This window comes from Dendrobates tinctorius, unplaced genomic scaffold (assembly GCF_039654945.1).
Source record: "Dendrobates tinctorius isolate UK_male_01 unplaced genomic scaffold, ASM3965494v1 ptg000241l, whole genome shotgun sequence".
Lineage (NCBI taxonomy): Eukaryota > Metazoa > Chordata > Amphibia > Anura > Dendrobatidae > Dendrobates > Dendrobates tinctorius.
Window position 1 is genome coordinate 30,787,575 of NW_027361908.1, and position 25,273 is coordinate 30,812,847.

Consider the following 25,273-nt stretch of genomic DNA (forward strand, 5'->3'; position numbering starts at 1 on the left):
GCAGGGCCCATTTTAGGGACGGTTTAGGGCGTACTAGGACTAATTTTAGGGAGTTCTAGGGACACCAGGGTGAGACGCCGAGGAGTGGGGGGTGCCTACCGCAGAAACCTAGGGTGCCAACCTCCACTGACAGGCAGAGCTCAGTATAGCGTCCCTATAGGGTGAGTAATATAGACAGACATAGCTAGAATAAGATCACTAGGGTTTATTTTACAGCTCTAAGAAATGATCCAGGAAGGCATGACTTTACACGGACTTGTGGGAAACCAGACCCATTCTCCGTAATCTTTACTTGTACACATAATAGCTGTAGAAAAAAGCACTTGAAATGCACTGCCCATCCAAGACTTCTACATGATCTATTGTGGTGCTATGCCCTGGAGCTGTGGGGGTTTAGGTCTGCAGCCTGGGTGCAGTGGCACATCTGGGTCACTACCATGCTGCTCAGATATAGCTTTGGTGGTGGTTGCTGCACCTTTAAGATTTGGGACTCACTAAGGTTCGCCGTAATGTCCTCGTTTGGCTGGGTTATGGATTAATGTTGAAAATTTAGTGAGGTTTTTATTACAGAAGCTCCCTTAAAATCAAGTGTTTACTGAAATATGTGGGAGACCTAAATAAGGTTCGCCATGACGTGGCAGTGGGCAGGCAACGCAAGATCACCGGTTCAACGTTTCCACTACCATATATTCCACAGGACTTCCACCCATTGGCTTATCCATACAAACAATGGCCGTAAGTAAATGAAAGCTGAAATTTCCAATTAAAAATTTTTTTTTTCCCTTCATGCAACATTTTTCAACCATTAAGACTGAGTGGTGAAAAATGCATCAGACATGCTTTGCTGTCCTGTCATTTTAACGTTGTAAATGGATTTCGAAAGAAAAGGGAAGATTCTTCCATTGGAAACTTCAGATATTTTTTCATTGCAGATATAAACCTATATACCTTCCACACCTTAGGCTTCGGAGCCATGTTTACATGCATATGATCATTGCAGACATCATACAATAGCACTCCTTTTTCCCCAGTTAGAAACATAAAAACTAAATCTAAGTCACTAAACCCACCCCGTGAAGGAGCAATGACTCAGAAATGTAACACACCCGGGTTACAAATGACCACATAACAGTTACTTCGCAACACAAAGATCACCTTGAAATAGATACAGTGCAACACAAGTCTGAAGCGGTAAGGACATCTCTTGTGTGATAACAAGACTTTAAGAGGCATAATATAAAATGCATGGAGCTTGAAAAACCAGAAGTACTAAATGACACCCAAGGTATGTGGCCTCATAGTAATAGAAAAAGCAGGTGCCGAATGATAATACAAATGTTGCAGAGATAGAGGATTGTATATCGCCACTCTGCTGGAATCAGCTTTACCCTAAAATTCCTTAAAGGGAACAGCAATAGTCCAGAAATACCTTTAAATGGCCAGTTTGCTCCTCCAGTATGGAGACTTTAGCATTTGAATTGATATGCAAATGAGATTATAGATCTGAAGCCTCTGTCACTCCAGCTCTATTCCCTGCCCAGCACTTCCTAATCCTGCTTAACTGACAGTCTGTATGCGGTGTAACTTCAAGCAAAGGAATAGTCAGTCCAACAGGAAGAGGCGAGGCGAAGCAAGGCTAGTAATAGAGCTGGTGTGACACAGGATTCAGATCTACAGCCTTTTTTGCATACCAATTCAAACACTGATCTCTCAGTACCGGAGGAACGGGTTTGGCCATGTAACAATTCATTTTATACCTGTACAGGCTGACATGAGGTAGAGAAGAGCGCTAAAGCAATGGTTTATGTGAAACTCATTACCTTCCAATGCATTGTGATTTTACATTAAAGAGTCACTCACAATCATAAATGGCTGAAATTGCAAAGTGCTTAAAAAACAAGCTATTTTGCAATTGACAAGTTATTACAAAGCTTGTCAGCTCTCAGAAATGGAGAGATTTTCATTTAATAGTTCACTCCTTTTAGCCAAAGTTACCACCAGCCATCACTGCAGTCTAGTCGCAATAGCCTCTCTCTTCGGCAAGGAGCTTACACAGCGCTTTTAAACAGAGCATGAAAGTACTGCTTCTCCAATACTGCAGAGCCAAAGCTGCCTCTGGCTGTAGCGTCAAAGTACCAGTTAGGCCAGCGGGGCGACAAGGCCATTGATCTGAATGGTCAATCAAGCAGACGCATAAGAGCAAGAATCCGGGAGGCAGGAGAGAACTGCTCTATGGAAAATGGATGCAGATAGGGGTAATTCCGGTTAATAAAGATTTTCCATTGGGCTCCCACAATCACTAGAATGGGTGGTTCATTTGTCCCTTCCCTCCAGTTCAATGTTCAAAGCCAGGAGCAGTCAAACAGAGCTGGTTGTGCGAGTACACCGCTACTCCATTAAATGTTAAAAGATGGAGTACTGGTGCGGGACCCTTACTGACCCTACAGTTTTCATTATAGCTTTATTTTTAAATCAGAACACCCCCCTGAAAGCCTTGCAGTATCATACATGTAATATTGGCAGTAACCAGCTCTATTGCTGCCACTTTTTATTGCACATTAATATGTATGTTACTCAACTGAATCTTACATATGAAATCTTTTTTCCTTTACTTGCCTAAATTCACGTTCTTTGCTATAATAGGCAGCGTTTTATAGTCCCTCTGTGTAAAATACATTGCTTTATTAGTTTGTGCTGTCTTAGTAAGTCAGAAGGGATTCTTTGTTATCTTCTGAGGATCCCAAAAGGATATGACTTTATTGTGATTTGATATAAAAGGAGCATTTGTCATCTGCGCTGAAGCAGGTTGGAAAGATCTTAAAATGTTCAATTTAAAGCATTGAAAGAGATCAAAGAAATTGAGCATCAAAAGTAGTTTATGTAATGATGACAGTCTTACCATAGCAAAGCCGACATCTGCTTTCTTTAATGCCGGCCCATCATTGGTCCCATCACCAGTCACGGCTACCACTTGCCTTTGCTCACAGACAGTGCTGTCAATTATACCTGGCGTTAAGGATATATGTCATTAGAGAATGAATTATGACAGGTAACTGCATGTACATGCTAAAAAACAGGATTTTTGGGTTGCTTACCGTAAAATCTGTTTCTCGGAGCCTTCATTGGGGGACACAGAGACCTTGGGTGTATGCTGCTGCCACTAGGAGGCTGACACTATGCACAAAAAAAGTTAGCTCCTCCTCCGCAGTGTACACCCCACCGACCGGCAGAGAATTCCTCAGTTAGTGAGAAAGCAGTAGGAGAAGTAACAGAATAGGTTGACAACATAAACAACTCAACTGTAACCATTCAACCAAAGTAAGAACAGGAGCTGTAAAACATGGGAGGGTGCTGTGTCCCCCAATGAAGGCTCCGAGAAACAGATTTTACGGTAAGCAACCCAAAAATCCTGTTTTCTCGTTCGCCTTATTGGGGGACACAGAGACCTTGGGACGTCCCAAAGCAGTCCCTGGGGTGGGAAACAAACTTCCATCAGGCCAGCGGACTCACCACCGCTGCCTGCAGAATCCGTCTACCTAGGCTGGCGTCCGCCGAAGCGTAGGTGTGGACTCTGTAGAATTTCACAAACGTGTGAACCGATGACCATGTTGCAGCTTTGCAAAGCTGCAGTGCGGAAGCTCTGTGGCGCACCGCCCAGGAGGCACCCACTGCTCGAGTAGAGTGGGCCCTGATACTCGGAGGGGCTCCGCGACGCTTAACACGGTAGGCTTCCAGGATAGCCGATCTGATCCAGCGAGCAATGGTGGCTTTTGACGCCAGGTGACCTTTCCGCGCTCCATCAGGGATAATGAAAAGAGACTCTGTCTTTCGCAGGGAAGTCGTCCTAGACAGATAGACTCTTACCGCCCTAACCAGGTCCAGCTTGTTCAAGGACCGCTCTCGGGGATGAGTTGGATTCGGACAAAGGGACGGTAGCACGATATCCTCGTTGAGGTTAAACGAGGACACCACCTTCGGAAGAAACGAGGGCGGAGGCCGCAGAACTACCTTATCCTGGTGGAGAACCAGAAAGGGAGAGCGGCACGACAGAGCTGCCAATTCCGACACGCGCCGGACGGAGGTGATGGCCACCAGAAAGGCTACCTTCCAAGAAAGGAGAGAAAGGGAAATATCCCTGAGGGGTTCAAAGGGCGGACCTTGCAGAACCTCAAGAACCAGATTAAGATCCCATGGATCCACGGGCGCCCGGTACGGCGGGACCGTGTGAGCCACGCCCTGAAGAAAGGTCTTAACCTGAGGACGGGAAGCCAACGTTTTCTGAAACAGAATGGACAGCGCCGAAACTTGACCCTTCAGGGAACTGAGGGCAAGCCCCGCATCCAATCCTGCCTGAAGAAACGCTAGGACTGAAGGGAGCGAAAAGGACATGGGCGCGACGTCATTGGTCTCACACCAAGTGAAATAGGCCTTCCAAGTACGGTAGTAAATCTTGGAAGATGATGGCTTTCTGGCTCGGATCATGGTCTGAATTACGTGGTCGGAAAATCCTGCTCGTTTCAGAACCTCGGTCTCAACAGCCACGCCGTTAAATTGAGCGGCCGAGAATTGGGGTGGCAAATCGGACCCTGAGACAGCAGATCTGTTCTGTCTGGAAGCTTCCAGGGGGCGTCCGCGAGGAGAAGGTTGACAATGTCCGCGAACCAAGACCTTCTGGGCCAATTCGGGGCGATGAGAATGACCGGAAGTCCTTCTGCCTTGATCTTCAACAGCTTGGGAAGAAGAGGCAGAGGAGGGAACAGGTAGGGAAGTTCGAACTGGGACCAAGGAACGGCCAGGGCGTCGGCGCCCACTGCCAGAGGGTCCCGAGACCTGGACACGAATTGTGGGACTTTCCTGTTGAGGCGAGACGCCATGAGGTCTACATCCGGGGTTCCCCACCGAAGGCAGAGCAGATGAAACACTTCCGGATGTAGGGACCATTCTCCCGCCGCGAGACCCTCGCGGCTGAGAAAATCGGCGGCCCAGTTGTCTACGCCGGGAATGTGAACCGCGGAAATTGTCGGAACGGAAATCTCCGCCCAACGAAGAATCTTGGACACCTCCGCCAGGGCTGAAACACTCCGTGTTCCCCCTTGGCGGTTGACATATGCCACCGCTGTGGCGTTGTCTGTCTGAATCCGTACCGGCAGTCCCTTGAGGAGCCTTTCCCAGTGGACCAGAGCAAGATGGATCGCTCGAATCTCCAGAACGTTGATTGGTAGCGCTGATTCCCGATCCGACCATCGACCCTGAACAGTGTGGTTGCGGAACACAGCACCCCAACCGAGGAGACTGGCATCTGTGGTTACTATCTGCCAGTGAATGGGAAGGAAGGATCGACCCGATAGAATGAGAGGTGACGACAACCACCAGTTGAGAGACCGCTTGATCCGGTAAGAAAGATGGACAGGGCGATCCAGGGACCGAGGCGACCTGTTCCACTTCGACAGAATGGCCTGCTGGAGAGGCCTGGCGTGAAATTGGGCAAAGGGAATTGCCTCTATCGCCGCGACCATCTTTCCCAGGACCCTCATGGCTGTACGGAGGGATGGGAATCGCGAGGTCTGCAGCGATCGTACTTCCTGCTGCAGAGAGAGAATCTTTTCTTGTGGGAGAAAGACCCTTGACCGACGAGTGTCGAACAGAAGACCTAGAAAGACCAGGCGTTGGGTAGGAACCAGACAGGACTTTTTCCTGTTGACAATCCACCCGAAATTGGAAAGAGTGTCCAGGACGATTGACAAACTTTGGTGAGCCTGTTGGAATGAGGGAGCCTTGATCAGAATATCGTCTAGGTACGGGAAAAGAACGAGGCCTCTGACTCTCAACAAAGCCATCAACGCAACCATGATCTTCGTGAAGACTCTGGGAGCGGTGGCAAGACCGAAGGGCAGTGCGACAAACTGGTAGTGGTGCTGTCGAATCGCAAAGCGCAGGAACTTTTGATGTCCGGAGAAAATTGGAACATGTAAATAGGCATCTTGGATGTCTATTGAGCACATGAACTCCTGCTCCTCCATGGAGGCGATGACCGAGCGAAGCGACTCCATGCGGAAGTGGCGAAGGCGGACCCTCTTGTTGAGCAGCTTGAGATCCAAGATGGGTCGAACTGCGCCGTCTTTTTTCGGCACTACAAACAGGTTCGAGTAGAACCCCGTGAAGCGCTCCGATTCGGGAACGGGCACAATCACCCCGGAACTGAGGAGAGCAGCGATAGCTGTAGAGAACCCCGGGATCAAGGCTGGATCCTTTGGAGGCCGGGATTCGAAGAAACGATCCCGTGGGAGAGAGACGAACTCTATCTTGTATCCTGAGGATACCACCTCCCTGACCCAGGCGTCCTCCACGGCGGCCAGCCAAACGTCCCTGAAGGAAAGTCGTCGACCTCCCAATTGGAAAGGCCCCTCGCGTGCCCGATGATAGTCATGCTGAAGTAGACCGTCCAGATCTAGATCTGAACGGTCTGCCCTGTGAGGAGTGGGGTCGCCAGGAAGGAGTGGGTCTGAAGGAAACTTTCTTTCTCTCCTGGCGAGCCTGCGGTCTCTGTTGGCTGGAGGAGTTGTCTGCCGTATTGAAACGGCGGAAAGTCCGAAAGGGTCGAAACTGACGCCTTAGTGGGGGTCTGCGAGGCTTGGACTGAGGGAGGAGTGAACTCGTGCCTCCGGTGGCGTCCTTAATAATCTGGTCCAATTGGGACCCAAAGAGGCGCACCCCCTGAAAGGGCAGGTTAGTGAGGGACTTTTTTGAAAACAAGTCTGCTTGCCATGCCTTTAGCCAAATTGTACGTCGAATTGCAATAACGTTGCTTGACGCCTGAACTGCACAGGATGCAGCATCCAAGGAAGCGGAGAGAAGATAGTCCCCAGCATGGGAGATCTGATTGGCGAGATTGGCCAAATACTCCGGTTGCGCCTTATCCAAGATGCCCTGCCGAAGGTCGTCTGCCCACGTGGTTATGGTCTTTGCTGTCCAGGATGAAGCAAAGATTGGACACACCGCCGCTGAAGCCGCTTCAAAGGCAGACTTCGCCAGGGATTCTACAATCCTGTCATTAGAATCCTTTAGGGACGCCACGCCTGAAAGCGGGAGAACCGTGTTATTGGATAGCCTGGACACGGGCGGATCGACCGAGGGAGAGGCCGACCAGTTGTCCGTGAGCTCTTTAGCAAATGGGTAGAGTATGCCGAGACGTTTTCCTCTTTGAAAGCGTCTGGTCGGATCCTCTCTTTCCTTGGTAAAAATTTTCCCAAACTGGGAATGGAAAGGAAAAACCCTGGAGGGAGTTTCTGCCCGTCTGAACGAAACCTCCTGATCTGAGGATTTCGCAGGGGAGTCAGCAATATCGAAGGTATGATGGATCGCAGCAATGAGGTCCTGCACTGTGACCTTCATGCTTGCATCCTGGTCTGAATCCAGCTCTAAAATCCCCTCAGATGACCTGTCCGAAAGCACTTCCCCTGACTCGGGAGAGGAGGCCCGAGAGGGAGGCTGGTGAGAAGGGCTATGCGGTGAGATGGGACTAGGAGAGGATTCCGGCTGGGAATCTTGCCTGGGTCTTTTGCGATTACCGCTGGCTGATTCAGATGGAACAATTTGGGACCTGCTTGGCCCTGCTGAAGAGTCCAGGGGCAACTTATCAAGAACGGCCACCAGGGACTGAGACACCCTGGTGAGGTCTGCCACTGATTGAGATAGCCTGATTGAGATAGCGAGGAGGCCCAGCCAGGCATGGGGGGCTCACTCTCACCTGGGGCCGAAGATGGCTCCTGGACGGCGTCAGGCTGAATTGGATTGCTACAATCCAGGCAGAGGGGAGTGGACTGGCCTGAGGGAAGTTTGCGATTGCACGAAGAACATGCAAAGTACTTGACTAAAGTGCAGGGGGGGGCGGTAGAGCGGGTACGATCAGACTTAGACATAGTGAAAAGCTGAGGTAATGCCGGAAGGTTGGGGGACAGAGGGCGGAGAAGGGTCAGTCTGCAGTGCAGAGCTACTCACGGTCCGGTGTCCCCAGAAGCGATGCTCTGCGACCTGTCAGTGGATGCAGGTCAGAGCGAAATCCGGCCGACAGCCCTCCTGACAAAAAACCAGCTGGAGAAGATGATGTCCAGTGAGGAGTTGGTGCCCGGCTAACAGGCTGGGAAAATGGCGCCGTCCTGAGAAAAAGCGCGCCTTAGGAGAGGAGGAAGGGCGGAGCACCACGCAGGGTTAATGATTCACCGCCCTCTAGCCAATGACAGGCTGGGCAGGTGAAGGACAGGCGGTGGGAGGGCCTGGGAAGAGCGGGAGAGAAGCCCGCTTAGAAGAAAGGGGCGGGGGGCATGGCCGCGACGCAGCGGTAGGCCCGAACTGAAGCCGGGGCCTAAATTAGTTGCGGCGGCCGCCTGTCAGCAGGGGGTCGGCGCGGAGGTCCGAAAAAGAGGGACGCCGCAGACGCCAGTCGCTCCCAATAGGGAAAAAAACCCTGTGCTCCCTGTCCCCAGAAAGGGGGGGGGGGATGCCCGGCAACATTGAGCTGCCTATAGCCTTGTGGCGACTGCGAGCGACCGCAGCGCCTACAACCGGGGTCCCCTGTGCCATTGAAGAGGTGACCGTCGGGAATGGGCAGCCAGGAAAATAAATATGAAGCCGGGGCCTAATACTCACCCATCCACGATCCATTACCTGTCTGAAGAAGTCTTTGCGTCTCATCCAACCGACAGGCTCTGGTAGGCGAGTGGGAGGGAGACTGGCGACAAGGACCCCTGGAGTCGCTGGCACGTCTTGGTGTCGGCGTCCATCTGGCTGGTCCTGCCGCGGAGAACTGCAAGGATACGGGGTGGCAGTACACGCCGTACTTGCAGACTCCATGTGGGAGTACAGATGTGACTTTTCACTCTGTATCCCTCCGTAGAACCTGAAAAGGAACGACGCACGACGAGGTAGATATGGGTCTAATAAAAGACCCGTGTCCACCTCCTACTGACACTAAGCTAAACTGAGGAATTCTCTGCCGGTCGGTGGGGTGTACACTGCGGAGGAGGAGCTAACTTTTTTGTGCATAGTGTCAGCCTCCTAGTGGCAGCAGCATACACCCAAGGTCTCTGTGTCCCCCAATAAGGCGAACGAGAAAAATTATATATCACTTAAAGAAGATATTGTAGTTCTCTGCAGGTTGCAATCACAAATCACAGGATTAACACACAGGACAGAAGCAAGCAAACACTGGGAAAGTCAGAATATTGGGTCTTACCTTTCACTAATGTGTGCTTATCAGTAGGAGACGATCTAGCAAGTACACGAAGCTTAGGCCAAATTTTGTCTATTCGCTCTTGCTCAATCTGTTACATGAAAAAGTATTTGCCAATAAAATGAAATAGAAATGGTCAAAAAGTGGGAGAAACAAAAAAACAAAAGAAAACAAAACATCAGAACACTTACTTCTCCTTTTTCATTCCGTATTCGCCGGTTGAATTCTTTTCCTTCTACACACAGAAAATCCTCTCCGGGGTGAAGAATCCCACATTTTGTGGCAATAGCTCGGGCTGTGTTAATGTTGTCCCCTGTAACCATACGTACTGTAATACCTGCACGCTGGCATTTTCTTATGGCATCCGGTACCTAGCAAGAGAGGGAGAAACTACTTGTAAAAATCACTGGAAGCTCACATCCTCAGACAATTCAGCCTTCAACCAGTGATGTTAATTAGGGGTGTTAACATCACATCATATAGTAAATGGTCATAAATGAGATATTAGCCTCAAGCACCTCTGGCCTGACGGGGTCTTCAATTCCTACAACAGCGAGACAGGTGAGTCCACTCAAAATGTCATTTTCATTTTCCCATTCAGGCTCCGGCTCTCCTGCAGGAAAATCTCTATACGCCAAACAAATTGTTCTCAGGCCCTCAGATGCCATTGGCTCAATCACTCGTTTAACCATATCATCTCTATCTCTCGGTCTGAAGACTTTGGCTTCACCATTTGCACTGAGAATTTTGAAGCACCTAAAAAGGAAAAGTGAAAAGTTTTACTTTATACTCAGCACAATATGAATAATATATACATGTCAGACAAGGCAGGATATAGTTAACAAAAAGGTGGAAACACTTAATTACTGCCAAGAATTGCTTTCTGCTAGAGAAATGCATGTTCACTCCAAGTAACAGTGACTCAGTTTCCACTATACACTTGTCACATTCATGGGTGTCAGCCAGTCTTTGGGCACCACTCAGACCTTGCTGTATGACTGCAGCCATTTAAGGCCGAAACAGGAGTGTTTAAATTCATCAATTGCCATTTATTGTTTTTTTTTTGTCTTTTGGTTTGCGCTGATTTTTTTTTTTTTTTTTTTTTTTTTACACCAAACTCTTCAAAATGGTCCAAGCAGTTTATGAATGTGGCACAAAATATAAAATTGTCTTTAAGCTGTTTTTGTGACTTTTTAGCACCAAATTTCACAAATTCTTTAATAGACACAAAAGTGTGCCAAATTGATAAGTCCTCCAGGGAGGGACTAGAGTGAGATGCGCCAAGAAAATGCCACAAAGTAACATGTCAGATTTGAAAAATTGGGCTTGCCCAATAGGGGTTAAAGTCAGCCTAATTAACTGTGACTTTCCAAAAAGTCATAAAACTTCTGTATAGCTGTCCTGCAGTACCCTACTGGTGTACAAAATCTGTCTTATTTTTGTGCGCACAGACTAACGTATGATATTTTTAAGAATTGTATGGCTTTTTTTTTTTTTTTTTTACTCTAAAAAGGTACAAAAGGTTCAAAAACTAGAATCCAAAACATGGAATTTGTAAAAAAGAAAAAAAAAAAAAATTTGTTAGCAAACGTACATAATATATTTATACAGTACAGACCAAAGCTTTGGAGACACCTCATTCAAAGAGATTTCTTTATTTTCATGACTATTAAAATTGTAGATTCACTCTGAAGGCATCAAAACTATGAATTTACACATGTGGAATTATATAATTAACAAACAAGTGTGAAACAACTGAAAATATGTCTTATATTCTAGGTTCTTCAAAGTAGCCACCTTTTGCTTTGATTACGGCTTTGCACACTCTTGGCATTCTCTTGATGAGCTTCAAAAGGTAGTCAACGGAAATGGTCTTCCAGTCTTGAAGGAGTTCCCAAAGATGCTTAGCACTTGTTAGCCCTTTTGCCTTCACTCTGCAGTCCAGCTCACCCCAAACCATCTCCATTGGGTTCAGGTCTGGCGACTGTGGAGCCCAGGTCATCACGTCAAATAGCCCTTACACAGCCTTGAGGGGTGTTTGGGGTCATTGTCCTGTTGAAAAATAAATGATGGTCCAACTAAACGCAAACCGGATGGAATAGCATGCTGCTGCAATATGATGTGTTAGCCATGCTGGTTCAGTATGCCTTCAATTTTGAATAAATCCCCAACTGGGTCACCAGCAAAGCACCCCCACACCATCACACCTCCTCCTCCATGCTTCACGGTGGGAACCAGGCATGCAGAGCCCATCCGTTCATCTTTTCTGCATTGCACAAAGACACGGTGGTTGGAACCAAAGAGCTCAAATTTGGACTCAGACCAAAGCACAGATTTCCACTAGTCTAATGTCCATTCCTTGTGTTCTTTAGCCCAAACAAGTCTCTTCTGCTTGTTGCCTGTCCTTAGCAGTGGTTTCCTAGCAGCTATTTTACCATGAAGGCCTGCTGTACAAAGTCTCTTCTTAACAGTTGTTGTAGAGATGTGTCTGCTGCTAGAACTGTGTGTGGCATTGACCTGGTCTCTATTCTGAGCTGCTGTTAATCTGCGACTTCTGAGGCTGGGGACTGGGATGAACTTATCCTCCGCAGCAGAGGTGACTCTTGGTCTTTCTTTCCTGGGGCGGTCCTCATGTGAGCCAGTTTCTTTGTAGCACTTGATGGTTTTTGCCACTGCACCTGGGGACACTTTCAAAGTTTTCCCAATTTTTAGGACTGACTGACCTTCATTTCTTAAAGTAATGATGGCCACTCGTTTTTCTTTACTTAGAATTTGTATTATGACAAGAAAAAAGCAGCTAAAAGTCTATTCAGTAGGACTATCAGCTTTGCATCCACCAGACTTCTGCACAACACAACTGATGGTCCCAACCCCATTTATAAGGCAAGAATTCCCACTTATTAAACCTGACAGGGCACGCCTGTGAAGTGAAAACCATTTCCGGTGACTACCTCTTGAAACTCATCAAGAGAATGCCAAGAGTGTGCAAAGCAGTAATCAAAGCAAAAGGTGGCTACTCTGAAGAACCTAGAATATAAGACATACAGTATTTTCAGTGGTTTCACACTTTTTTGTTAATTATATAATTCCACATGTGTAAATTCATAGTTTTGATGCCTTCAGAGTGAATCTACAATTTTCATAGTCATGAAAATAAAGAAAACTCTTTGAATGAGAAGGTGTGTCCAAACTTTTTGTCTGTACAGAGACTCATTCCCGATCAGCTCACAAGGTAAAATCTAAAGTAGCTGTAAATCGGCCGTAGATCTATTTCTTTTTATTAACAAGTCTGAACACGATTTACTGTACAGAGGTGGTCAGTATGAAGTGACTACTACTTTCAGGCAATGTTTGAAGAACATTGATTGTAGATGTTACAGCAGAACCTTAGCTGTTGGGGAACCTTGTTTAGAACAGAGCAATTGCTAATCAAATAGGCATTTACTCTAGAAAAGGTTCTTCAGCAGGAGATGTGCCTATTCTAGAGGATGATGTATCTCCTACAATAAAATGAAGGCTAAAAGTCATGTGAACACCTGCACCTCTAATTTGAAACCCATTCATTTGCTTGAGCCCAACTCCTTTCTGGAGCATTAGGTAACATTCTGTGCCTGCATGTGCACTCTGTACGTGTCTACTCTCCCTGCAACCGCCAGGTGACTATCAACACTTGGGACCCGTCATCACCTTTATTGACCACTTCACCACCTGAAGCCTACACTTAATCTCTGCTGACTTTCTCACTGTTGTGATGTGTGATTTTGACATACCCATTGATGCCCACCAGTCAGCTGGCTTCATTTTTTAGTCTCACAGAGTGGTACTCCCAAGTCGCCTATAGAGATGGAAATACACTAGGTCTTATCTTCACCTGCCTCTTCATTATCTAATGTTATAAACTCACCTCTACCCCTATATGCCCACCACCTACGTACATTCACAAAGTTCTCTTCAACTGTACCGCAAGGTCACCAGTTAGCACACACCTGCACAAACCTCATACCTAGACATTTACACACTATCATTCTCAATGAAACCGATACAACTATCATTTTCTGCAATGCCACAATCACCTCATCTCTTGGTTAACTTGGGCATAGCAGAATGCGACAAATCAATAGGCAACCCCTTTAACTCTGCCAGATTAATTCACCTCTACCCCTTGATGCTCCTCTGCCAATCCCTTCACTGGCTTCCAATTACCCAGTGAATTTAGTTTAAAAAATATTAATGATTTACAACATTGTCAATAATCTGTCCCCATACATTTCAGAAATAATGTCTAGTACCCTTGCATGCAATTCCTGGCCTTCACAAGGCTTCTTTCTTTCTTGTACTCCTGTACGTTCCACACACAACAGTCTAAGGCCTCTTTCACACTTCAGTTTTTTGTGCATCAGTCAAAATCCGCCAAAAGGACGGATGCTGGATCCGTTTTAGAACTGATGACAACGGATGCAACTCATCCGTTTTTTTTGACGGATCCGCAAAATAAAGAATTTTAAAGGAATCGTAGCCTGGAGAGAGAAAAAGAGCGCGCGAGAAAAAGAGCGCGCGAGAAAAAGAGCGCGCGAGAAAAAGAGCGCGCGAGAAAAAGAGCGCGCGAGAAAAAGAGCGCGCGAGAAAAAGAGCGCGCGAGAAAAAGAGCGCGCGAGAAAAAGAGCGCGAGAGAAAGATATGTCACCACATGTCATAAGATGAGAGGAACTAAAGACCTCCAAATGGACAATCACTCCCCATCCCCACTACCCTAATCCACTCCCCTGCCACACTTCTTTTCTTGCTTTGGCAACACTAATTGTATTTTGGTCCTGCCAATAAAGCCTATTTGAATTTGAGAGAAAGAGAAAGAGAGCGAGAAAGAGAGAGAGAGAGAATTGCACTCAGAAAGAATTTCGGGTTAAATTAGTTCCGTTTTAGAACTGATGACAACGGATGCAACCCATCCGTTTTTTTTACGGATCCGCAAAATAAAGAATTTTAAAGGAATCGTAGCCGAGAAAGAGCGCGAGAGAAAGAGAGCGCGAGAGAGAGAGCGCGAGAGAAAGAGAGCGCGAGAGAGAGAGCGCGAGAGAAAGAGAGCGCGAGAGAAAGAGAGCGCGAGAGAGAGAGCGCGAGAGAGAGAGCGCGAGAGAGAGAGCGCGAGAGAGAGAGCGCGAGAGAGAGAGCGCGAGAGAGAGAGCGCGAGAGAGAGAGCGCGAGAGAGAGAGCGCGAGAGAGAGAGCGCGAGAGAGAGAGCGCGAGAGAGAGAGCGCGAGAGAGAGAGCGCGAGAAAGAGAGCGCGAGAAAGAGAGCGCGAGAAAGAGAGCGCGAGAAAGAGAGCGCGAGAAAGAGAGCGCGAGAAAGAGAGCGCGAGAAAGAGCGCGCGAGAAAGAGCGCGCGAGAAAGAGCGCGCGAGAAAGAGCGCGCGAGAAAGAGCGCGCGAGAAAGAGCGCGCGAGAAAGAGCGCGCGAGAAAGAGAGCGCGAGAAAGAGAGCGCGAGAAAGAGAGCGCGAGAAAGAGAGCGCGAGAAAGAGCGCGAGAAAGAGCGCGAGAAAGAGCGCGAGAAAGAGCGCGAGAAAGAGCGCGAGAAAGAGCGCGAGAAAGAGCGCGAGAAAGAGCGCGAGAAAGAGCGCGAGAAAGAGCGCGAGAAAGAGCGCGAGAAAGAGCGCGAGAAAGAGCGCGAGAAAGAGCGCGAGAAAGAGAGCGCGAGAAAGAGAGCGCGAGAAAGAGAGCGCGAGAAAGAGAGCGCGAGAAAGAGAGCGCGAGAAAGAGAGCGCGAGAAAGAGAGCGCGAGAAAGAGCGCGAGAAAGAGAGCGAGAGAAAGAGAGCGAGAGAAAGAGCGAGAGAAAGAGAGCGAGAGAAAGAGAGCGAGAGAAAGAGAGCGAGAGAAAGAGAGCGAGAGAAAGAGAGCGAGAGAAAGAGAGCGAGAGAAAGAGCGAGAGAAAGAGCGAGAGAAAGAGCGAGAGAAAGAGAAAGAGAGAGAATTGAACTCAGAAAGAATTTCGGGTTAAATTAGTGTCTGGAGGATCCGCCAGAAAAAAAAAAAACACGTTGCAAGCTCCGTTTTCAAATCTTTGAGGATGGTGACGGACAGCGACTTTTGGCGGATCCGCAAAAAAAACGGATGCAACGGACGGCAATCCGTCACAATCCGCCATTAATGGAAGTCAATGGGGAAAAAAACGGATCCTCAAAAAAAAATTGAGGATCCGTTTTTTTCAAAACCTGGCGGATTGTGACTGATTGCAAAAAACTGAAGTGTGAAAGAGGCCTAAGATTTCTCCTGAGCATCCCTCATACTCCTAAACGCACTACCTCAGCACACTAGTTTGTCTTCCACAAGTAAAACATTTAGATGCAACCTGAAAACCGCCTCTTCATGGAGACTTACAACCTGCAATAACCATGCTGCTACCTCAATATCACCTGAACTGTACCAACTACAGGGTGGGCCATTTATAGGGATACACAAATAAAATGGGAATGGTTGGCGATATCTGTTTTTGGCACATTAGTATATGGGAGGGGAAAACTTTTCAAGATGGGTGGTGACCATGGCAGCCATTTTGAAGTCGGCCATTTTGGATCCAACTTTATTTTTTCCAATGGGAAGAGGGTCATTTGACATATAACTTGAAAATTTCACAATAAAAACAATGGTGTGTTTGGTTTTAACATAACTATTATTTCATGGGTTACTTACAAGTTTATAACCACTTATAAAATGTGTTGAAAGTGCTGCCCATTGTGTTGGATTGTCAATGCAAGCCTCTTCTCCTCTTGACCCGCTGATCGCAACACCGCAGAAGAAATGCTAGTCTAAGGGGGTCAGATTCCTTATAGGAATGCTCGGACCTGACACCCATAATATGGTGGTGCACTATCTTGCTGGAAAAACTCAGGGAACGTACCATCTTCAGTGCATAAAGAGGGCAACACAACATCATGTAGAAATTTCAGATATCCAGTGGCATTGAGGTTTCCATTGATGAAGAATGGCCCCACTCTTTTTGTACCCTATATTCCACACCATACCATCAATTATGGGTGTCAGGTCCGAGCATTCCTACATTAACAGTTCTACTGACAAAGGGATAAAACGCGCGTTTGGGCGCTTGGGGAAGACCGCACATAGCAGACAACCACCAATGTAAGTGTTTTTTTTTTATAGTATTCCTCCTTTAATAGAAGCCAAATGTGAGCACGGCTGGGACCGGGAGTAGGAGACACATGAGGCTGTGAAGGGGGAACTTCACAATACACTATTATACATGATTTGTAGGTTAGGCTAATGATGCTGTCATTACCCCATTATGGCTTAGTAGAGACCTTAATGTATTATTCTGAATTACTTTGACGTATTTGAATATTAACTCTTGTGAGTATATTTAATTAAGGTTGTAATTTTTTATATTGGCACATTATACTGGATTTTCTCTTTTGTGGTTATTGATATTCATCAGTTTGTGCCCTGTCCACACTGATAGCACAAAAACCTATGATCAGTTTCCTGGAAAGTGGATTGGTTGTCGTGGGCCAGTTGAATGGCCATCAATGTCTCCCAATCCAACCCCCTTATACTTTTATCTTTGGGGTCATCTGAAGGCAATTGTCTATGCTGTGAAGATACGAGATGTGCAGCATCTGAAACGACGGATACTGGAAGCTTGTGCTAGCATTTCCTCTGCGGTGTTGCTATCAGTGTGTCAAGAGTGGGCGAAGAGGGTTGCATTGACACTCCGACACAATGGGAAGCACGTTAAACACATTTTATAAGTGGTCATAAACATGTAAATAACTCCAGAAAGAATAAAGTTACGTTAAAACCAAGCACACCATTGTTTTTATTGTGAATTTCTCAGTAAGCTGGATTCAAAATGGCCGACTTCAATACGGCCACCATGGTCACCACCTATCTTGAAAGTTTTCCCCCTCCCATATACTAATGTGCCACAAACATGAAGTTGATATCACCAACCATTCCCATTTTATTTAGGTGTATCCATATAAGTCTCCTTTCCCAATACCTTGTAGATTGAAAGTGCATGCGGGCAGGTCCTCTCCCCCAGTCTGTCACCGATTATTGTACTTGTTGTTACATTATCTGTATGTAAACCCTCTTCACATGTAAAGCATCCTGCCATAATGGTGCTTTAAATCATTATTTATACTTGGATAAAAATTTGTGCAAATACTGGCAATGCAATAAAATAACGAAAGAACCTATAGCCAGGCTGCTGCTCCTCGCGGTCCTTTATTAAAGGTACTGTCACACTTAGCGATGCACCAGCGATCCCGACCAGCGATATGACGCGGTCAGGATCGCTGGTGCATCGCTAAGTGGTCGCTAGTGAGCTGCCAAACAGGCAGATCTCACCAGCGACATCGCAGGGGTCGGGGGTCGCTACTTACCTGTCACACTAGGCGTTCCTGACGTCCTCCCGCCCGGCTCCACGCTCGTCTCTCCACAGGAAGCGCCGCAGGAAGCTGACGACGAGAAACGGTCCAGGACGTTCTCGCGCGATCAGCGATAACCAGCGGGGGAGCGGGTCGTAGGTAAGTATCACACAAAGCGATAACGCTAGCAATATCGCTATAACGCAACAAGTTATAGCGATATTGCTAGCGATATCGCTTAGTGTCACAGGCCCTTTACTTAGCAGCACTAATGTACTGTGCCACCTATCAGTGGCCTTAGCAGTCCCACATACATACACTGCAGAGGTCACACATTCATGGCAGAAGCTGTGTGCATATAAGCAATGTATTTGAGTCAGCTAACTAAATAAAGGACTATGCAAATGGCCTCTTCAGAGAGAAAGAGGACTTGAACTCTATAACGCCACCTGTTGGTAGTAACGATCCTACAAGTGACAATCAACCCTTTAATGAGTCTTGTAATATGACTTAAGATAAAAGCCAAATCAGAATCTCAATTTGCAGACACGGGGATAAGGGCTATTGGCCCTCGTCAGTGCAAAGTACAGTTAGGTCCATATATATTTGGACAGAGACAACATTTTTCTAGTTTTGGTTCTAGACATTACCACAATGAATTTTAAACAAAAAAAATTGAGATGCAGTTGAAGTTCAGACTTTCAGCTTTCATTTGAGGGTATCCAGATTAAAATTGGATGAAGGGTATGAAGGGTGTAGGAGTTCAGCTCCTTAACATGTGCCTCCCTGTTTTTAAAGGGACAAAAATTGGACAGATTAAATAATTGTAAATAAAATGTTCATTTCTAGTACTTGGTTGAAAACCCTTTGTTGGCAATGACTGGCTGAAGTCTTGAACTCATGGACATCACCAGACGCTGCGTTACCTCCTTTTTGATGCTCTGCCAGGAATTCACTGTGGTGGTTTTCAGTTGCTGTTTGTTTGTGGGGCTTTTCTGTCTGAAGTTTAGTCTTTAACAAGTGAAATGCATGCTCAATTGGGTTGAGATCAGGTGACTGACTTGGCCATTCAAGAATATTCCACTTCTTTGCTTTAATAATCTCCTGGGTTGCTTTGGCTTTATGTTTTGGGTCATTGTCCATCTGTAGTATTACATGACGACCAATCAGTTTGGCTGCATTTGGCTGGATCTGAACACACAGTATGGCTCTGAATACCTCAGAAATCATTCGGCTGCTTCTGTCCTGTGTCACATCATCAATAAACACTAGTGACCCAGCGCCACTGGCAGCCATGCATGCCCAAACCATCACACTGCCTCCGCCGTGTTTTACAGATGAAGTGGTATGCTTTGGATCATGAGCTGTATCACGCCTTCGCCATACTTTTCTCTTTCCATCATTCTGCTAGAGGTTGATCTTGGTTTCATCTGTCCAAAGAATGTTCTTCCAGAACTGTGCTGGCTTTTTTTTAGATGTTTTTTAGCAAAGTCCAGTCTAGCCTTTTTATTCTTGATGCTTACGAGTGGCTTGCACCGTGCAGTGAACCCTCTGTATTTACTTTCATGCAATCTTCTCTTTATGGTAGATTTGGATATTGATACACCTACCTCATGGAGAGTGTTGTTCACTTGGTTGGCTGTTGTGAAGGGTTTCTCTTCACCATGGAGACTATTCTGCGATCATCGGCCACTGTTGTCTTCCGTGGGTGCCCAGGTCTTTTTGCACTGATGAGTTCACCAATGCTTTCTTTCTCAGGATGTACCAAACTGTAGATTTTGTCACTCCTAATGTTGTAGCAATTTCTCGGATGGGTTTTTTCTGTTTTTGCAGCTTAAGGATGGCTTGCTTCACCTGCATGGAGAGCTCCTTTGACAGGATGTTTCCTTCACAGCGAAACCTTCCAAATGCAAGCACCACACCTCAAATCAACTCCAGGCCTTTTATCTGCTTGAGAATGACATAATGAAGGGATTGCCCACACCTGTTCATGAAATAGCCTTGGAGTCAATTGTCCAATTACTTTTGGTCCCATTAAAAACAGGGTGGCACATGTTAAGGAGCTGAAACTCCTAAACCCTTCATCCAATTTTAATGTGGATACCCTCAAATGAAAGCTGAAAGTCTGAACTTCAACTGCATCTGAATTGTTTTGTTTAAAATTCATTGTGGTAATGTCTAGAACCAAAATTAGAAAAATGTCTGTCCAAATATATATATGGACCTAACTGTATGAGAACTGATTTGGCTAGGTGTTTCGGTCTTCAAAGGTTTTTACACCTTTGTCTGCCTGCCCACAAGTCGAAATCTTTGTGAAATCAGTTAAGGAGGATTTAAGACATCTTGATAAAATATTAAATGACAATCTAACTTATATCCAAAGAAAGGCTATCAAGGAATTAAAATCTTTAAAAAATAGAGGATGACATGATTATGGTCACGTGACGTGGAGTCCCTGAATACTTCGATAGACCATGACCACGGGATGAAAGCTGGCAGACATTTCCTTGAGAGGACGAGTCTTGACCACGATTTGATGGAATTTGTCATCTTTATCACATTTCGTGCTTACACAATTTTTTTGTGTTCAAGGACTGCCCCTTCCTACAGCTCCAGGGAACAGCAATGGGGGCGACTTGTGCGCCCTCGTATGCTAACCTTTTCCTGGGGCTTTGGGAAAGGGAGGTGGTCCTTGACACACCCGGATATGGCAGCCTCATCTCGTGGTCATGTTATATTGATTATATATTTTTCATCTGGCAGGGCTCCAAAGTCATGTGTTGACACCTTCCTCAATGACCGTAGTATCAACAATCTAAACATTAATCTCACTTGGAAATATTGTGAGATCAAGATGGAATTCCTGGATATTTTGATCTCTAAGGGATTGGATGGTGCGGTGACCACTGCTATATACCGCAAAACTACAGCGACTAATGCATTATTGCACGCAGAGTCATCCCATCCCCCTCAAATAATACGGTCAATACCAATAGGGCAATTTTTGAAGACTTGGCACATCTGCTGATAGTCACACATCATGAGCAGGCCAAAAACCTTTCATATAGGTTTCAAGAAAGGGGTTACAAACTAAGAGACATTAAGAAAGGACATAAGGCTACTAAAACGGATAGACAACCTATTTTATCATATAAGTCCACTCAACACAGATCAGAAAAAGTGGATGTGAAACATTCAATCAAAAAATTGGTCTATTCTATTGACAGATAGGGATTTAAAACATCATTTATCCCCTACTCCATCTATTACGTGGCGAAGATCGCGTGATTTGAGTGATATCTTGACTAAAAGTCACTACGACGTTCCACCTAAGGAGAGTCTGTTCCTTTTTGGTAGTAAGGGACCACCATGGGATCTTTCCCCTGTGGTTCCTGTTCGTAAGTTTATTCCAAAAAGCACACAATTTCTGAATGACAAGGGTGACAGGACTTACAAGTGGGGTACCACAGGGCTCTGTCCTGGGCCCTGTATTGTTCAACATCTTTATCAACGATTTAGATGAAGGAATTGAGGGTAAACGGATTAAATTTGCTGATGACACAAAGCTAGGAGGGATAGCCAATTCTAGAGAAGAGAGAGAGAGGATTCAAAAAGATATAAATAAACTGGAGAAGTGGGCAGCAACTAACAGAATGGTTTTTAACAGGGAGAAATGCAAAGTACTACATCTGGGCATACAGCGCATGTGATGAAGGTGCTTCAAAACACTTTTATATTCAACAAGATCATCTATTTCTACAGTATAATTTTGCTGTTCTTCTGTTGTAATATCTGTTTGTTCCTCAGTTACATGAACAGCACTGTGGCCTTCCATCTCAAACATACTGAATCCTAAATTTTCTTCTAGCTGTTGTTCATTACTCTCATTCATCAGTTTAATGGTACTTATGTTTGAAGCATTGTCCATTACAATAGCAAGAACCTGTTCTTGTGTGAATGTAGCCTTAGATCAGGAATAGATCAGCCATTTATAGGACAATTCATAACTTTCCCTCAATTCCTAGGAAAAAATATTCAGCACATTCTGCATTGAATTACTCTATCCAATTTATTATATATTTTAGGAGTCGGACCATTTTATACTGACTCCACTAAAATGAGCTCAGACTCCGACTCCACAGCCCTGCTTACAAGATTATCCATCATATTACTTGTAACACAGTCGGTTATACATCATCTCACGTGTCCCTGTGGCCTGATATACAGTATATTGGAATGACAACCAGAGCCTTAAAGGTCAAAATTCAGGAACACGTGAGAGATATTATCAATGCTAAGAAGGAACAGGACCTTGAAAAACTTAAAATTGTCCCCAGACATTTTCGTGACCATCATGATTGTACCCCTAAGGGGTTAAATGGTGTGTGGGATTGACCATGTATATATGGGTATAAGAGGTGGAGATCTTAAGCGGAAACTGTTGCAGTTAGAAACAAGATGGATGGTCACACTAAATACAGTTAGCCTATACAGGCTTAATGAATTTATTAGCTTCAAGTCCTTCCTATGACTCAGCCCGATATTGATGGGTTAATTTATCACATCTAGTGCTTTTTAAACTTTTTTAGGGTCCCTTTATGTTTTATATGTATATTAATGATCATTGTTATATATGTCTTCTTCAGTCCAACTTCTCAACATATTCTTATATGTACACATTCTTTTGGTTATATTGGAGGACGAGATGGATATTGTTACCTATTCAATCTGGATAAAAATGCGACATGGGAAGATTTACTGCTATTCAAGCTGCTTCTTTTGAACATATTACCTGGACATATGTGTCAATTGAGATATATTTATTTTTCCATGTACAATCCTGCCCTTTTGTATTAAGTTAATAAGTGCCTGTCTTGTTTAAAAAAAATTGTAATATATAATGATATTTACTGTGGCGCTTGTTATATATGTCTATTTGGGCTAGAACTTGTACATATTTGTCCTGCTGTTGAATGTATTGCTCCCTGCTAGTGTTTACATCCAGACGCATTACACCAGTGCGCTGCTGCGGTCCGGTGATTGGCTAGGCGTCCTGGTTGCCTCGGTGATCGGGGGGATGATGTCACATCCTCCTCCCAAACAAGTGGGGCACCTTCCACCTATGTCAGCGCTGGGGGGCGTGGCATCACGGTCACATGCGCCGTCTGATGTACCTAGCGTTTACACTCCGAAGCAAGGACTTCTATCCTTTATCCAAGGTAATTAGATATTCTTGCAGCTGTATATGGTCACATGTCGAGCGCCGCTCAGGACGGCGCCCTAAAGTCAGTGCATGTTGATTGCACGGTCATCAGCTGTTTTATATTGTCCTACCTACATTTACTATATAAGGCACCCATAATTACACTAAGCCACGCCTCCTGACGAAGCTGCTTTTGGCGAAAAGCGCATCGAGGCTGCTGAATGGGACTCTCGAGGGTACCTACCTTCACCTACAAGCATCATGACTTCAGGTATAATTCTCCCCAGGTCTTAGGGGACTCCTGTATTTCAGCTAATGTTTTTAACTGCAAGATGTGCACAGGCCAATTGCTTCATTTAGGACTCTTGTCTCGTACATATATTGTCATGATTGCTTGACTATTTCTATCTACTTTTATATATTTTTGATATTGTATGACCTTAAAGGATAGTCTATTGGATAGTGTTTCAATCTATTGATCTGGTTTATTGCTGTATTGTCTTGCTTATCTGTAAACCAGTCATTTTGTACTGTTTCTCTGATAACTCGTATTGAACCCCAGGAAGGTGATGCTCCTCTTTGGTAGTCCAAGTTGTTTTTGTTATGTTGTCTCATGCTTATCAGCTCTCACAACTATTGTAATGATATATCGTATACATTAATAGTATTTTCTAAATAAATATTGTATTATTATATCTTATGGTGACCTTATTTCTATGAGGTGAATGTACTCTTTGGATTAAGTGTTCACGTTTGGGTATGTAGGATTAACACTTCTATAGTGATCATGAAGCTATAGCTTCAGATTTAGAGGATTAAGTTTGTTGGTGTATTATATTACAAGACTTGTTAAAGGGTTGATTGTGACTTGTAGGATCGCTACGACCAACAGGTGGCGCTATAGAGTTCAAGTCCTTTTTTTCTCTGAAGAGACAATTTGCATATTAAATTTCCCAGAGGAGCATTGCACGGCAAATAAGCCTCCTTATCTTGACAAGCCAGAGCTGGTAGGTCACTCTCCACAAGGAGCAACCTTACCCCTTAACCTAAATAAAGGACTGTCAGGAACAACAAAAGTGGAGGGGAATATAATGGATGAATATAGGTGCAGTCAATGGCTTGATTCTATTAAATCTCCAGTTAGGGGTGTCAAGATCAAGGACCGTCAGCCAGCACACAGAAAACATACTAAAACAGGGGAGGTTTTAGACTATTTCAACGGGTTTAAGTTAGGCGCTCAAAAATATACAGATTGGATTTTGGAGAATGGGGTAATATTACTAGTCTAGAGGTAATAACTACTTGTGTGCTTATCTTTACATACTTCTGACTGGAACACAGGCCACCTCCTAATCTTATAGACATTGCTCAGAGATCTTATGAAATTCTTCAGCAAAAAAGAAAACAAAACAAAAACAACCAATTAGAAGAAACATCTAACAAATGTGCAAATTGAGCAGTTGGCACCTAAAACAGACAGAGGGAGGATAAGGCATCCTAAGGTACCCCAACTACTATGGTCTGCAGTTCACACTCCTACCGTTTTCCCATTCACCATGCAGGTGCCTTCTGATGGGATACCAGTAGATCTTCCCTAGTATCCTCTCTCTGGAGTGGAATACGTTCTCTCTAAAGCCCCCGTTACACATAGCGATATCACTAGCAATGTCGCTGTAAAGTCACCGATTTTGTGACGTAGCAGCGATATTACTAGCGATATCGCTATGTCTGATACTTACCTCCGACCGGCTCCCCCGCTGCTCATCGCTGGTTGCGCGAGAATGGCCTGGATCATTTCTCATCGTCAGCTTCCTGCTGGGCTTCCTGTGGCGCCGACGAGCGACGCGTGGATGCAGGCGGGAGGACGTCAGGATCGCCGCGTCTGACAGGTAAGTAGCGACCACTGCTATGTCGCGGGTGAGATCTGCCTGTGTGGCAGCTCACTAGCGACCACTAAGCGATGCACCAGCGATCCATATCGTTGTCGAGATCGCTAGTGCATCGCTAAGTGTAACGGTACCCTAAATCCCACAAGATAGGGAAGGGGTAGTGGCCGCAGCAGGGGTAGGGGAGGCATACCAAAGATTAGGCTGCAAATTCAAATAATGTCAGCTGACAATTTTTAGGACTCCTGGGATATATCCTATCAAGAATAATGGCACGGTACGCTTCAGGTAACATGGGCCAGCTGTCTAGGGACTGCTAGGAAGAGGTTGAGCAGCGTGACATTGCAGAGAACAAATTACTCATTAACTTATGATAAATAGTAATCGTAATTATAGTTTACGCCGATACTGAACCTTTTTGTCACAATAAAGAGAAGGATATATCAGTTTTCTGTCTTACAGATACAGGATATACTAAATGCTTCTGAACTTCCTTTTATAGTGTTGTCACACTCCCAATATAGTCTGCTCAGATATGACCTGCTTACAAACATCGGAGCCAATTAAGCTTTGCCC

The 25,273-nt window shown here is 45.4% G+C and overlaps 1 protein-coding gene across 1 annotated transcript in view; it reads right to left on the reverse strand.

The window, feature by feature from the left end:
- ATP2B1 (ATPase plasma membrane Ca2+ transporting 1) overlaps nucleotides 1-25,273 on the reverse strand; it is a 118,441-nt gene that overhangs the window by 21,393 nt on the left and 71,775 nt on the right. Inside the window, exons 11-14 of the mRNA XM_073557018.1 lie at nucleotides 9,748-9,985; nucleotides 9,421-9,600; nucleotides 9,233-9,320; nucleotides 2,900-3,006 (exon numbers count right to left, since the gene is read on the reverse strand). Of these exons, the coding sequence (XP_073413119.1) occupies nucleotides 2,900-3,006; nucleotides 9,233-9,320; nucleotides 9,421-9,600; nucleotides 9,748-9,985 (613 nt within the window). The remainder of the gene's footprint in view (nucleotides 1-2,899; nucleotides 3,007-9,232; nucleotides 9,321-9,420; nucleotides 9,601-9,747; nucleotides 9,986-25,273) is intronic.